Source organism: Ammospiza nelsoni, chromosome 1 (assembly GCF_027579445.1).
Source record: "Ammospiza nelsoni isolate bAmmNel1 chromosome 1, bAmmNel1.pri, whole genome shotgun sequence".
Classification (NCBI taxonomy): domain Eukaryota; kingdom Metazoa; phylum Chordata; class Aves; order Passeriformes; family Passerellidae; genus Ammospiza; species Ammospiza nelsoni.
Window position 1 is genome coordinate 18,672,337 of NC_080633.1, and position 14,568 is coordinate 18,686,904.

Sequence of the window (14,568 nt, forward strand, 5' to 3'; positions counted from 1 at the left end):
TTTTGGAGTATAAGGGTGGAATTTGAAGAGGATAGAATAGAATAGAATAGAATAGAATAGAATAGAATGGAATGGAATGGAATGGAATGGAATAGAATAGAATAGAATAGAATAGAATAGAATAGAATAGAATAGAATAGAATAGAATAGAATAGAATAGAATAGAATAGTTGGAAGAGACCTAGAGGTTTGGTCCACTGTGACAAATGTTTTGAGTTGGATTAGACCAAATGCCCTCCACAGGTCCTGTCCAGTATAAATTATACCAGGATTCTAAGTGCTTTGAGAAATTTCTTGCATCACAAGTGAAGGCATGAATTCAAAGTTAAACGGGAATTTGCAATCACTCCTTGATAGAAAACTCAAGTCTGCAATTGAGCCATTGGTTCAGCTAAAAGTAGATATGCAGTCTGTGTGGAGCATGTGTAGCTTCCAGGGCAGCTATTGGGAAGCAACAAATCCAGGATATTTCCCTGCATTACCTTGTGCATCCCCTATACCATACCGTCCAGTTCCTTGAACCATGTAGAGAGTAATAATACATTCCACAAATTTGTGTGTGATTTCTTATCCCTTTTATCCCAAGATAGTGAAGAACTGAGTTGGTTCTTCCACACAGTACCCAAAGCCTGAACAGAAAATTGAATGGCAGCAACTGTCACAGTAGCAACTTTCTGTAGGTTATCTTAATGCATTTATCACCCTGAACTAAGCCCTGACCATCTGTTCTATTCTCTCATTACAAACACAGAAAAAGCTGATTCTTGATTGCATCATAAAAAAGTAAAATATAAATGATTTAAGAGTAGGGCATGCTTCACACTCCGATTAGGAAAATGCCTCTCTTCCTAGAGCAACTTCCCTGATAAGAGAGTTTGCCTTTCTCCCAGCAAATGGGAATTACTGAGGAATGAGGCTCGCTAGAACAAGTTTTATTTCCACTCATTCATCTTAGATGTATTTTTAAATTTGGGATTCATGTAAGTGAAGCTATGAATCTTCCTTTCCTTCTCTCTTAGGTGAGCCCCCAAAGATTTATTTTTGTTGGAAAAACTACCATTCTGTTCTCAAGGCATGAGCTGGTTTTCCACTTCATGAAAATGAAGTGCCTGGTAGCAATCTGGCCCAGCACACCCTGCTCCCACTGGAACAGGAGTTGGGGTTTCTTTTCCAGGACCTATCTGAGCAACTCTGAACTGAGCAAAAATTTCTCCAGCTTCATGTCATATAAAATTTGGCCAGATCTGCGGGGACAACCTGCTTATGCGGGAGCCTTAAGTGAGGAGCTTTTGAAAAGGCAGAGTGTACTGAGTCAGTGCTGCTGCGGTAGATGTTTTGGTCCCTATCTGCTATGTAGGAAGAGGGTAGAAAGGATCAGAGCAGGCTCTAGGTTTCAGATGGACCTCTTCTTTCTGCACCATACTGCCATTCATCTAGCAAGAAAAAATTCTGATAAGCCAGGTATTGCTAGCCCATTTGTTAGTGAATTGCTTTAATTTCTGAGTGCCAAGCAAAGATACCTCCCCACCACACCTAATTGTCCAGCAGTGTTTCAGTATCAAAACTGAGCACTGACCTGACTGAAACCTGTGCTACTCTCTACTACGGAATTTCTATGGTCAGCAAATACACAGCAAGAGGCAACAACACACTGAGTCAGTGGCAGCCCCTGGATGAGGCACTGGAACAGGTTCCCCTGAGAAACTGTGGATGTCCCACGCCTAGAAATGTTCAAGGTTTGATTGGATGGTGCTTGGGACAGCTTGGTCTAGTGGAAAGTGTCCCTGCCCACTGTGGGGGTTGGAATGAGATGATCTTTAGGAGCCCTCCCAACCCAAACCATTCTAGGATTCTGTGACTCCCATCCCTCCTCTATGCCATGGTAACAAATGCTACAGAGTAATCCCTGTGTAAATAACTCCAGAATTCCAACCAGAGGTTTTGCTCAGAAGAAGGCACCCTGAGCGTTGGACCAGTGTGATCCCTGTCACATGGAACCCTGCTTCCTGAGCTCGCCCTGCATTTCACATTATTTGTGTTTTAGACCTGTATCACATGCCACACAGCTCTTGCCCTGTGGAACCTGCAGAGAGCTTACTTAGGCCCAACCTTAAATTTGGCCCAGTGCTGCAAAGTCCAAGTCCCTGTCAGTTCCAGATGCTGTCTTGTCATTGGGAGTTCTTGGAGAAATTTAGTACCTGAATGGCCCAATATTTGGGCTTATAGTCCCTGGCTTTTTTTGCACATATTTATACCTAGGAGCCAGCCTTTAGTCACTAGGTCTCTCTTTGGTAATGCAGCTCCCATTAATAGCAGGTGAATCTCAGATTAAACCCACTTACATTAGAAGTCTGCAGAAGAAACAGTGTAATGAAAAGAAACTGGCACTCACAGCATATTATTCTTCTGTATGATCTACCATGGATAAACCGTGTCTTAAGAGTGCCCATTTGTCAGAGAATTCTCCAACTTTGGAAATTAGGTATCATTACCAACATCTGTTATATCTTGGGACACTGAGCAGACCTCCAGTCTTTCATAATATGTTCCCTAATGCCAATTAAAACTAATGAGTTGACATTTTGAAAAGCCTTTTGACTCTTTAAAATCTTTTTGACACCTGGCCTTTAAGGAATCTTCTTTCAGACTGTGTCACTAAAAGCACCTTGTTCAGGGAAGCTCATACTAAAAAGGAATTAAAAACATGCTATGGTGTGGGGGTTTTTGTTCAAATCCTTCTTATAACTAGGAAGAACAGCTGATCTGTAGGAAAAGGTGTGCTGATTTTGAATGGGATAGAGTTAATTTATTTCACAGTAGCTGGTGTGGGGCTGTGTTTTGGTTTTGTGCTGGAGACATTGTTGATAACATGGGGATGCTTGTTACTGCTGAGCAGCCCTTACACAGCACTAAGGCCTTTCCTGCTCCTTTCTCCACCTGTGAGTGGGCTGGGGTTGCACAAGAACCTGTGAGGGACAGAGCCAGGATGCTGACCCCAAGTGACCAGAGGCATTATTCTATAGCATGTAGCATCATGCTCCATGTATAAAACAGGGGGGAGAAGGAGGAAGGGGAAGGACATTCAGGGTGGTGTCCTTATGGTGTTGGTGGAGGCCCACTCCCTGTAGGTGTTTAGAAAAGACTAGACATGGTACTTACAACCATGGTCTGACTGACTTGGTGGTGTCTGGTCAAAGGTTGGACTCAGAGATCTCAGAGGTCTGTTCCAACCCAATTGGTTCTGTGATTCTGTGATTCTGTGATTCTGTGATTCTGTGATTCTGTGATTCTGTGATTCTGTTTGTCTTGCTGAGTCACTGTTAACATGTGATGGAGCCCTGTTCTCCTAGGGATGGCTGGGGATGGCTGAATACCTGCCTGGCCATGGGAAGCGGTGATGAATTCCTAGGGTTGCTTTGCTTGCAAGTGCAGCTTTTGTTTTACCTATTAAACTGAATTTTCTGATTCTCTCTCTGCAGTTACAGGAGAAGGAGTGCATGAGAGGCTGTGTGGGGCTGATGGCTAATGTTAAACCACAACAGGATGAGAAAACACAAGAGATGAGTATCAGACACAGTAAAACAATCTAAGGATGTCTCCTGGAAACAGTAAGATAAAGCAACAAAGAAATGGAGAACAGCCAGACTGCAAGCTGTGGGAGCAGCAGGAACTGAGGTCTCTGGTTGGGTGGTTAGCTCAACCTTTCTTGCAACAAAAGAATGAAGTGACTTTGGAGCAGTTTCTGCTTCACAAGAACTTGGCACCATGTTTTTACAGCAAACTTGCACAACACTGGCACCACAAAAAGGAAAGATGTTACCCTCTGTGGGACCTGGGGGGAGTTTTGTTACTTTTATGCAGCATGGATGAGGGAGTGAAAACCATCAGTGAGCAGCTCTTGCTGAAGAGCTTTTTTTGTCTCTTATTCTAAAATAAGCAAAGAGATCCCGTGGAGCCCAAGCATTTGGTCTGCTGGAAGACAGGGTCTGCTCTGCTCACTTGCAAGGTAGGAGCAGCAGAGGGGAGCTGCTTGTGGACAGTATTTGAGTAGGGGGGCCTAGCCTGGGCAAAGGGCTGCATGACTAACAGGATCTGCTGCCTACTCTGATACAATTGTTCTTCTCATCTTGCTGTATTTCCCCCAACATCTATCCAACTTCAAGTAAGAACTTGCTTTGTACAAGGTTTCCATAAATGCTGTCTCTTAGCATATCAGTGAAACATCAATGACCTGGAAGAACCAGCTGGTTCAGTACCATGCAAATAAGCTCACTCTTCATGAAAGAAAAGCTTTTACTATCTCATTTTATCTCCAATACTCCAATTTCTTCCATGTCCTACAAATACATTTTTATAGGTCAGAGACACATATGTGGGTGTGTATAGGTTAGGGTTAGGGTTAGGGTCATGTCTCTCTCCTGTATGTCTCTCCAGCTGCGTTTCACTCATTCCTGTGCATACTTTACCTGTAGGTGAAGTCTAAATTCTGCCTGGGTGACAGTGGACAAGGAAGGCCAGATAAAGTTATTCCACTATTTCTGATATCTTTCAGTGTCAGAGACAGTGTTTGTATAATATAAAAATAATAAGCTCATTAAGAGGGCCAAAGAGCTGTTAGTTTATCTGCAAAGATCTGCTGTAGTAGCAGTTCTGGAGAACTGTCCCATGTCCCATTTACACAGTTGTATTGCAAAGGCCACAGCCAGTGCCAGAGCAGAGTCCTTTGGTTGTTTCCATCTGCGCTGTCTGGGAGGAGGTACAGCTGTCTGGGAGGAGAGGAGGTCCAGTGCCACAGCTGCAGAGTTAGAGGGTTTGTGTATTGGATGTGCCAGTGGGTGGTTGCAGAGGTGTATCTGTGCTATGTGTTTTCATCTCTGTAATGTGTTATTAAATCCCTAGACACACAGAAATCCCCTCAGCTGTGAAGTGCTGAACATAGCAGAGTACTCTGGAAATGCAGAAATGTATTTGAGCCATGCTTTTTACCTTCTCTAAACTGACCATTGTTGGAGATAGATTACTTTCAAGGACAGACTCCTGGCTAGAGTCTGTCTGTCCATTCCTATGCTTTCTTCTTCTACTTTGTTGCGATGTGTTTGGGCTTTTAATTATATAGGGATTTTTTTCTTTTTTTTCAGTCTTCTGAAGGAAAATAGGTAGTGTCAAAGAGTTGTTGTGAGGAAGACCTTTGTATAAACCAGCAAGGCAGCTATGAAAATAATAAATGTTTTAGTGCACTTTTCTTGTTAACTAAGTTGACATGCTGACCAGTAAATGTCTACTGCCTCTGCAGTTTCCATTCTGACACTCTGTGTCGATAATGAGCTGGATTTACAGAGAAATGAATCATGTAGTAGAAGAGGTGCAGATCCATGCAAAGAAGTTGTAGATGAAATAATATGTCACCATTCAAAGCCCACATTTACTAATAAAAGACTTGTTTTTCCCTGAAGACAAGTTTAGGGAGAAAAGTAACAGAAAAAAGTTCCTCTTGCATCTGAAAATAAATACACATTTTGTTCTGAGAGCTCTGGATTCTTCTCAGGACCCAGAGTTAATCAGCAACAGAGATGTCCTGGAGGAAGAGTTCATTTCAATTTCTACAATCACGGGAGTGCACAGTTTGAGGGAGGGATATCAAGCCAATGCTCTAGTTTAGTAGTAGGTAATCAGAAACCATTTGAAATGTCCCAAATCTATAAATTACACTGCAGTTGTTCCCTGCTAGCATCAAGATAAAACAAGTGTAAGCTACCCTCAGTGTTCCTACTGCTCAGGATCGAGGGCAATAGAGGACAAGCATGGAAGAGCTGGTACTGCTGCTGCCAGCAATCTGTACTGCTGGGGGAAGCAGAGTCCACTTCTGCAGTGGGATGATTACCAGAAGCATCCCTCAGAAACAGGTCTCAGCCAAAAAATCATCTGCAGAGACTGGAATTACTCCCTTTGACACAATGGTCCCAGATACACAGACAAGCAAAAGCAGAGGTTTGCAGGGCCAAAGCATTAGACTCTCTCATACCTAAACCTCTACTGGAAGTTGCAATCCCATTGCCTCATCACTTTGGTCTGCTGCTTTACTGACTCACATGCATCAGAGAGATAGGAATCATACCAGACCTTTTATTAATACAGCCCAGATTTGTATTTCTTGATATGCAGATGTGCTATATATTAAGTATTGTGCTTTTCAATGCCTAATCAAAACTAAAATTCTTTTTAATGAGTAGTGGGGGCAGCAGGGTGTGTATGCGTGTGCATGTGTGGTGTGTCACTTGCAGATGCCTTGGAAGAGACCATGCAGGAAGCTGAGCAGGGCACTTCATCATTTCTGCACAGCCAATACTAAGCTGGGCAGTTCCCATGAACAGGAGGAAAGTGTCTTCATGCCAGCTTCTCTCAGAAGCACAGACATGACAGTAAGGATGACTTGGGGGTGCTTCATTCAAATCAGGATCTCTAGTCCCCATCACTGTCCTCGGATAACCACCTACATGCCCTCTCTTTCAAGAAGCTGAGCACATCTCATTTGGTTTTCATTCTGCACAGCTGCTGGCCATGAGGCCATTTCTGTGTTTTTGCCTGGTGGTTACAGCTCTGGAGGAATGAACCTTGTCTCAGTTCTTACCTTTGCTTAAGACAGCTTTTCACCTTGCAGGAGAACACCCAATTATGAGGATCTTGTTCTAGGTAGGGTACAGTTTCTACATTTTACAGTAGATATTTACATGTCTAGGCAGTAAAACATAAGAACATTTCTGGAAGTGGGTACTGGAGTCCCAGACTATTTTTTCCCAAAGGAAAAGCCTAATTGCTGCTTCCAAATATTAAGTTGAAGAGCTTGCTCAACTTTTCTGTTTCTGTAGTCTATTAATCCTGCACTCTTTTCTGCATGACAGCAGATCTTTAAAAAGGGATGCAGAGTGCTTAGTGGCCAGAACAGATCCTGCAATGAGGTAACTGCAGACTGTTTTGTTTGTGCTTAGGAAGGCATCAAGCCTGACTCCTTCTGTGTGACTGATCTGCCCAGTGAACTATTATGTAAAAGGAAATACGAGCCCTTCCCCATCTGCTCCTTAAATGAAGGTAGGCAATCAATTCCCTCAGGAACAGCCCAAGCCAAATGGTGTGTGCTGAGCATGTCCTGGGAATACTCACCCAGCTGAGCTCTGTAGAAATGTTAAAACATTTTGTTTTCTGATTCAGTTCTGGAATGAGTGTGAGCTGAGCTGCTCTTATAAAAGGTGGGGGGATTCTTCACCAGGCCATGGACACAATTACAGGTCCCTGATTAACATTAAATAAAAAAGTGTGGCATTTCTTGACGTACTTGACAAATAAAGTGCAGTTTTCAAAGTAACCATTTTAGATTGAAGTGTTTATGTTCTACCTAGATCTTAATTCTGACATCCAAGTGCATTACAATTTTGAAGTGACAGAATTCAGACAGTACAAAGTTCAAAACTGTGAAAGACATAAAACATTTCTGGATCCTACATTTCCAGATCATCAAATTCTGCATTATGCAATGCAGGGTAGAGTATTTGGTTTTATTTATGTAGATAATTATTTTATGTAAAGTGAGCTTATATGTCTAGAAAATTCCCAATTTTTATTTTGAAAAACTGCATTTTGTCTGTTTTTTTTCATATTGATTTTTATTAGAAACAACAGAAATTGCTTTCTTTTCAAGACCTCCTCAAACACAGCAAGTCATACTTTAACATTATGGTTCCAATACAAAATAATGAAATTCCAGTGTAAGAAAACTATACAAAATTATAGCTAGCAGGAAATTAATTCTTATTTTACTTCAACTTACTGGACTTTCAAAGTTGTGGGTTTCTATACCAAATCATACCTGTCAGTGAGAGCATATGACCTTCCATCAGTCTCCTACCTGCTACATAGCAATGATAAGAAACACACCCTCACCTTTCTCTCAGTTCTGCCAGCACATCTTGCATTTTGTTTCCAGATTTCTTTTTCATTCTGATGTCTAGAGGACTGCTGAACATAAGGTAAAAAAAAATGAACACGAGGCCATATAAGCAAATTTATAACATAAATTTAGATAAAATGTTCCCCTAAGGGCTACCAGGAAATCAGACTGCATGTCAGAGGAGGGAGGAGAGGGAGAGGTGGGATCATGCTCATGAGCAGTAATGAACACAACAGATACAAACCTCCTCCTCCTCAACCAAAGCAGTCAAGGCAAGTGACTGTGCTTATACAAACATTAAAAAGCTAAAAGAATACAGACTCCAATTTTTTAAATCACATTTTTGGTAGGCAGGAAGTAAATTCCTTGTTGTAGGTGTTCTGGTCTTCTGAAATTCAGTTCTGTTAGGCCTGCACTGGCCTAACTGCTGTACAGTACATTCTCTCAGCTTTCCACAGTGAACTCAATTGATAGTGGTGATCTCTGAAATACTCCAGTGCATCCCTGACAGTTTCACCAGGAAGTGTTTCCCAGAGTGTTCTAGCCAGTGTTTTACCTCTCTTAAAAGCACCACCACTCTTCAGCAGCACCAGTTTACCCCAGACAGCAGGAAATGCAAATTCCCTGTCTAAAACTGCTGCCTTCTCGGAGTCCATTTCATCTCCAAGTCAAAAATAAAGAACTTATATCACAAGCACTAACTTATCAATCATCTGTCTTTCCTGTGCCAGGACAAACAGTATATACTTTCATCCAGAGTATCCTATTATCTGTAAATATTAACTCTGCCAAGTTTTAAGAAATATAAATGGGATTTTTTTTCTATGGAGGCTGAAAGTATAATGTTATTGTAGTTCTAGTTCTCAGTTATTTGGTTATTTCACACAAAAATTGTCCAGTTGTTTTTAGGTGTCTTGTCATTTCATCAGATGTCACATTTTTTTGCTTTATGGACATGAAATTCCTATAAGTGTGCACGGGATTTGAAGGAAAATTAAAAAAAAAAGAATATGCTGTATTGGAATTTAACTTATTTAATAAGCATTGTAATGTTAGCATACACCAAATATTATTGATTACCAAGTTTAATCTGTAGTTTTGCAATTTAGTCTTCAAATACTACAAAAAATTAACAAAATTTCTTAGCACTGAAGCTAGATACCAAAACAACATTTAATTAAACATTTCAGAAAACATACCAGATACGCTTCTTTTTGATAGTTGGATATGAACCCCCTCATGTTTCATAAATACAGCACTGCAAACATATTTAAAATATTTATTTTGGTGATATTCATCAAGATTATTAAATTCGTTTGTATTGATCAGCCTTTGCACTTCCTTGTTTAAACAATAAGCCTGGTTCAAACATTACATCTACAACATACTCTTGAGGAGGAAGCAGAAGCCCTTTGGGAGTGTATTCAACCAATTTAACTTCATTCCAACATCTGTTATACTTGCCACGAACTAAACTACAGCCAATGCCGATTCTGTCTGCTATCACCTAAAAAAGAAAGAAAAAGTAGTTAATGCAGTTAATTCATGTAGCTTCTGTGATATACAGCAAGGCCCAGTGATACTTAAAAAACAAAACCAACACCTGAAAAAGAAAGAAAAAGTAGTTAATGCAGTTAATTCATGTAGCTTCTGTGATATACAGCAAGGCCCAGTGATACTTAAAAAACAAAACCAACACCTGGAAGGCCTAGAGCTTTCTTGAAATATACTTTATAAATTTTTCAAGTGTTCCAAACCTCAAACCTTTATTGTTGGTTTTGTGTAGAAAATGTAAGCTTTTAAATGTTATTTCTCACATTTCCAATGCACAGCATGAAAAACATTCATTTTAACTCTTTTCAAACACTGATATGGTTATCAGCCAGCCCTTCAGATCTCAAATGAAGTGCAACACCCACAGTACCCAGCAATGCTTTTTGTCTACTTGGAAGACTTACTTCCAGATAACATTTTAAAGTATATTCAAGCAATGAGGCGTAGGCACGCTGCACACATACAGCTAGCATGAAATATGAAGTGTAAAAAGGTAACATTTTTATCTGTGTAAGTTTAGGACTGTAGCTTCACTCTGAAGCACACTCCTTGCTTTTCAGCCCTGGAAATGTGGGAAGCAATGAAATGTGAGGCAAGTGTCTGCTAGATGAAACACCTGCCCTTCCTCTGGGCTGCACTATCACAGACAGACCTATAATCGTTTCCAGCTACCAAACTGCTTTTTCAACACACATCTGCTGGGAAGGAATGAAACCCTGGAAGATTTTTAACTTGTTACAAATGGACAGATACCCATTGCTTAGAGTGCTGTGGCTTTAAGAGAGATGACCTGTCCCTACAAAAGTTTCTTAGGACAGTGGAGCATAATTAATTCACACCCTCAGAATGTCATAAAATAAGTTGGAAACTTTATCTCCATATGGATATCATAAATTTAGGGTTGTACACTTTCTCCTGTGTACTCTTTCCTAGGTTCTTCCTTTGTAATGTGTTTGATTCTCTGTTTCTTTCCATTCAAGAAAGAGAAAAATCCAGGCAAGGAAAAAGGATGGGACAGATAACCAGGCTGCACCAGTACATCTTCATAGAAAGAAAAAAGAAATAAAACTTCCCAGTTTCTTCTAAGAAACTAGAACATAGACGCTGTTATATACTATCACATAATACTGGATAGATACCAAATAAAAAATTGTCTCAAAAAGTTTACATTTGCAGCATGGAAAAAGAAGCAAGATGCATAATTCAATATTTTGCAGTTTACAGAAAATGTAAAATGTTTTGACTCCAAATCAAATACTTTGGCTTTTTGCCATTTATCAAGTATTCTGCTGATATCACTTAAGACAATTTAATGACAACAAGAATGTTTACAGAAAGAAGTGATGCTGGCTTTCATTCACTGGGAAATCAACCTTGCTGTCGAAAAATTATGAAACTGTATACCAAAGATTTTACATGATTATAAATAATGTATCAAAATGATGCAAGTATACTTTAGTTTAGATTATCCATTTAACAACAATATGTTATGTTGCAAAATAAATGATAGTGTACCTTGAAAAGTAAAGCCCTGTGATAGAATGTCCCTCTTTTGATTTTCCCGATAGGCACAATGTTGCTTTTCAGGTCAAATTCTATTTCACTCATGTCAAGTTCCCAGCAGAAATTATGTAGTTCCTCTTTTTCAACAGGGCCACCCATCCTCTCTGCAACAAACCTGTTTCAAATGCAACTGGGATCAATTACATCTATAATTCCTCTTGTATTTCTGTAGCACAATAAAATGTATACAAGCAAGACGTGAATGACCTTTAAGACTGTAATACTTTTTCTACTTTTGCTTAATTTTTTAAATTCAGTAATTGGTATTTTAAATATGCTTACTGATTAAAACAGATAACCATAACTTAGGTAATTCATATTTTGTCACCTAAACCAAGGTGCAAAAGCAGAGATTCTGGAGAGCTCTAGTATAGGCACAAAGTCACCAGAAAAAGTCATCAATAACAGTGTAATTACTGAAGAAGTAATTACAGAAGCTGATGGTCATGTTTACAGGTAACAGATTAGGTGAGTTACATATTATAGTCTCCAGACCTATTATTTGTTTGAAATAGTAATAAAGGCATGAGAATATATATGACAAAAATAAAGCCATAGGCAATGATCCCAGCAGAGAAAAGCAGCTGTATTCGTTGAAGGTACTATCTTCAACGTGTGCTTTCTTATATTGAAGCCAATATTTTGGGGGTGAGCAGTATTTATCCATTTAAACAAATGGCTCAGAAACAGATCAGAACTCACTGTCAGTGCAAGCTCTGCCAAAACCACATCTTTTGGGGGACTGTGCACACACAGGACCAAGCCCTGGTTTGTAAGTCTCCCCATACACACACACCTTCATCTCCCCTGTGCAGGTCACTGTATGTAAAGACCTTTGTTCCCCTCAGTGCCTCAGCCACAGGCACAAGCGTTATTGAGGTCTCACTCTGGACAAGATGTTGCAGAGCTGACATGAAAATCACAAGCCATTGCTTCCAACAGAGAGCTAAAACTTGCATCCCCTCCTCTGCAGAAGCAGTAAATGTGTTCCTCTGCCCAGCACAAGCAAGGCAACCTCTGAGGCCTCACTTTTCAAAATTTAGAGTTGAGGAAGCATTGGTTGCAATAGCATGGGCACAGGGAGCTATCACCAAGCGTGTCAGACAGGGTATCTTGAAGCTGGCAATTACTGGGTGAAGCTGAGAAAGTGTGGGGCAGCACAGCAGCCCCTTGTGCTGTGTGTGCCCATGGGCAGCCCTCATTAAAGAGAGCAATGCTGCCCCAGCCAGCATGCTCACCACCACAAAGGTGGGCTATGTTTGTTCCAAAGGACACATCCAGCATTTCTCATGTCCCTCATGTAGCCTGACCTCATCCCCAATGAGCACAGGAGGAACTCCAGCCAGGCTGTCAGGCTACTGAGGGACGCTGCAGCTGCCTTCTCCCCCACTCCCTATTCAACACATGCTATTCAGGCAGGTGCCTGAAATGGAACACAGATAGAAAAATCCCCACAGAAAACATTCCAGTAAATTTTCCATGATTGTTTCACTGGGTTGTGTGCCTGCAAGTGTTTCACTGGGTTGTGTGCCTGCAAGTATTTCACTGGTGTGTTAGAAGAGCAGATTTATAAGAGAATTTTATGGATTCCACCTTGAGGAAGGCAGCATGATTTATACACAGATGGATAGTTAAGGATGAATTTCTGTCCTGTCAAATTCTGCAATCAATGGAAAATTCATTCCTCATATCACATTAGATGACTTCATTAAAAACGAGAGTTAGTAAAAGTAACAAATTTTGTGAAAGTAAGTGGGATCTGATGCCAAAATCTCCAGATTCAGGAGGCAGCCTGGAAACTGCTAAGATATAAAGGTTAAACTATGGAAAAGATGAAAACAGACGCACTGCTTGGAGGTGACAGTGATTGGTGCCCAGGCTGAGCAGTCAGTGCAACCAATGAATCACACATTGATACCAACAGTCTGTACATGCACTACTGCAATATTCTGGCACTATTAAATCGTCAGGATGTTAATTACAAGAGCACTTAAAAGCTATGTTAGAAAACTTGTATTATGCTTTTGGTTCAATAGAAAACAAAATACAACAGAGTTGCAGTCCCAAGGGTTTCCAAAACCAAGTAGGCAGAAAAGATGATAGGAGAACAGACATGATACATGTCACTTGCAACCATTTTGACTATTAGGTCTGGGTTCTAACCATGCTTTTAGGCTTTGCAAAACTTGGAACTCTGGGGCTCCTTGATTATGTAGATGCTATATGCAGTTGATGTGTTCACTGGAAAGAATCAGTATAGATGTATAAATGTGAAAAATAACCTGGAATTGTCTATGACAATATTTTTTTAAATGAGAAATTGATACTATTTTGTTGCAAGTAATACTTTATTTTAAAATACATTAAATTAATTGCAACAAAATTAGAAACAAGAAGCTTAAAATCGAAATATGTCAGCATTCTGGGCCAAAGCAGATTTGGATTCCACTTAAGCATGGGAAAATAACTATTTTGAAAAAGTTGACTTTGGATAAGAAAACAGTTATTTTACTAATTCAGCTTATGGAAATACGATTTGGTACTCACTGTGCAAGAGCCACAACCTGTTCCCGGGTAGAAGTTATTGGTAGAATTGTTTTGGAAGCATCATTAATGTAATCCATTAAAACGTAGTCAGGTGGTGGTACCCAATGGGAATTTTCTAGCTTTATTTCCTCCAGGATTGTCGGTGCAACTTGAATAACTTTTGGTTTTTCCTCCTCTTTTTTCCCTCTCCCTTTTCTTACATAGAAAAAAAAATGATACACTTATCTAGAATACTGTATTCTCTAAAGTTCAAATTCAAACACGTAAGTTCTCCAGCAGGACATTTAGACATATTGACTAGGGAGAGGTGGAAGGTAGGAGACATCTTTTATCTTGATAACAAATATCCAAAATCTACAAAGCTGTAGAGAACACTTGTGGAACATGCCTACAGGAGGTGGTTAGGAATAAATGCCACTAGCTCTGTATTAACATTGTTGTCAATTCTCATTTTATTTTTAGTTAATGGCTCTGATATGCCTTTCCCATGTATGGATCATATAGAGGAGGAGATACTTACTTACCTACTATATACATATAGGGCATATTTTTAGTTATGGTTTGGTTTTGTATGGATATGAACTAAAAACCACAAACTCCAATGATTTTTTACTTGATAAAAATCTGGTCTTCAAATAAAGGAAAAAATGGTATCAAAAGCACAGCTGAAATCTCGACAGGACTTCCCAAAAGACAGCCTCTGTAATTGCAAGTTCAGGTACTTAAAGCATTATGCAAACTAGAGCATGGCTTGTCAGAGAAAGATTTTACAACAATTCTGTGGTTTTGCTGACTCTTTTTCAATGCACATGCTTCACATTTTCCTAATGCTCAGGATCTGAAAAATTACTATGATCCTAAACAGGCATCTTAAGCACCCAGCATAAGTATAAATGAAATTACTGTTCTGCTTAAATTAAATACTGTGCATTTCACAAGTTAAGCAGCAACTATAAAATCAT

The 14,568-nt window shown here is 39.9% G+C and overlaps 1 protein-coding gene across 1 annotated transcript in view; it reads right to left on the minus strand.

The window, feature by feature from the left end:
- Nucleotides 1–8,989: 8,989 nt before the first annotated feature.
- The window catches only part of ARMC3 (armadillo repeat containing 3), a 61,825-nt gene continuing 56,246 nt past the window's right edge, over nt 8,990–14,568 (minus strand). The window contains exons 17-19 of the mRNA XM_059477873.1: nt 13,607–13,801; nt 11,012–11,174; nt 8,990–9,449 (exon numbers count right to left, since the gene is read on the minus strand). Of these exons, the coding sequence (XP_059333856.1) occupies nt 9,249–9,449; nt 11,012–11,174; nt 13,607–13,801 (559 nt within the window). The 3' untranslated portion in view covers nt 8,990–9,248. The remainder of the gene's footprint in view (nt 9,450–11,011; nt 11,175–13,606; nt 13,802–14,568) is intronic.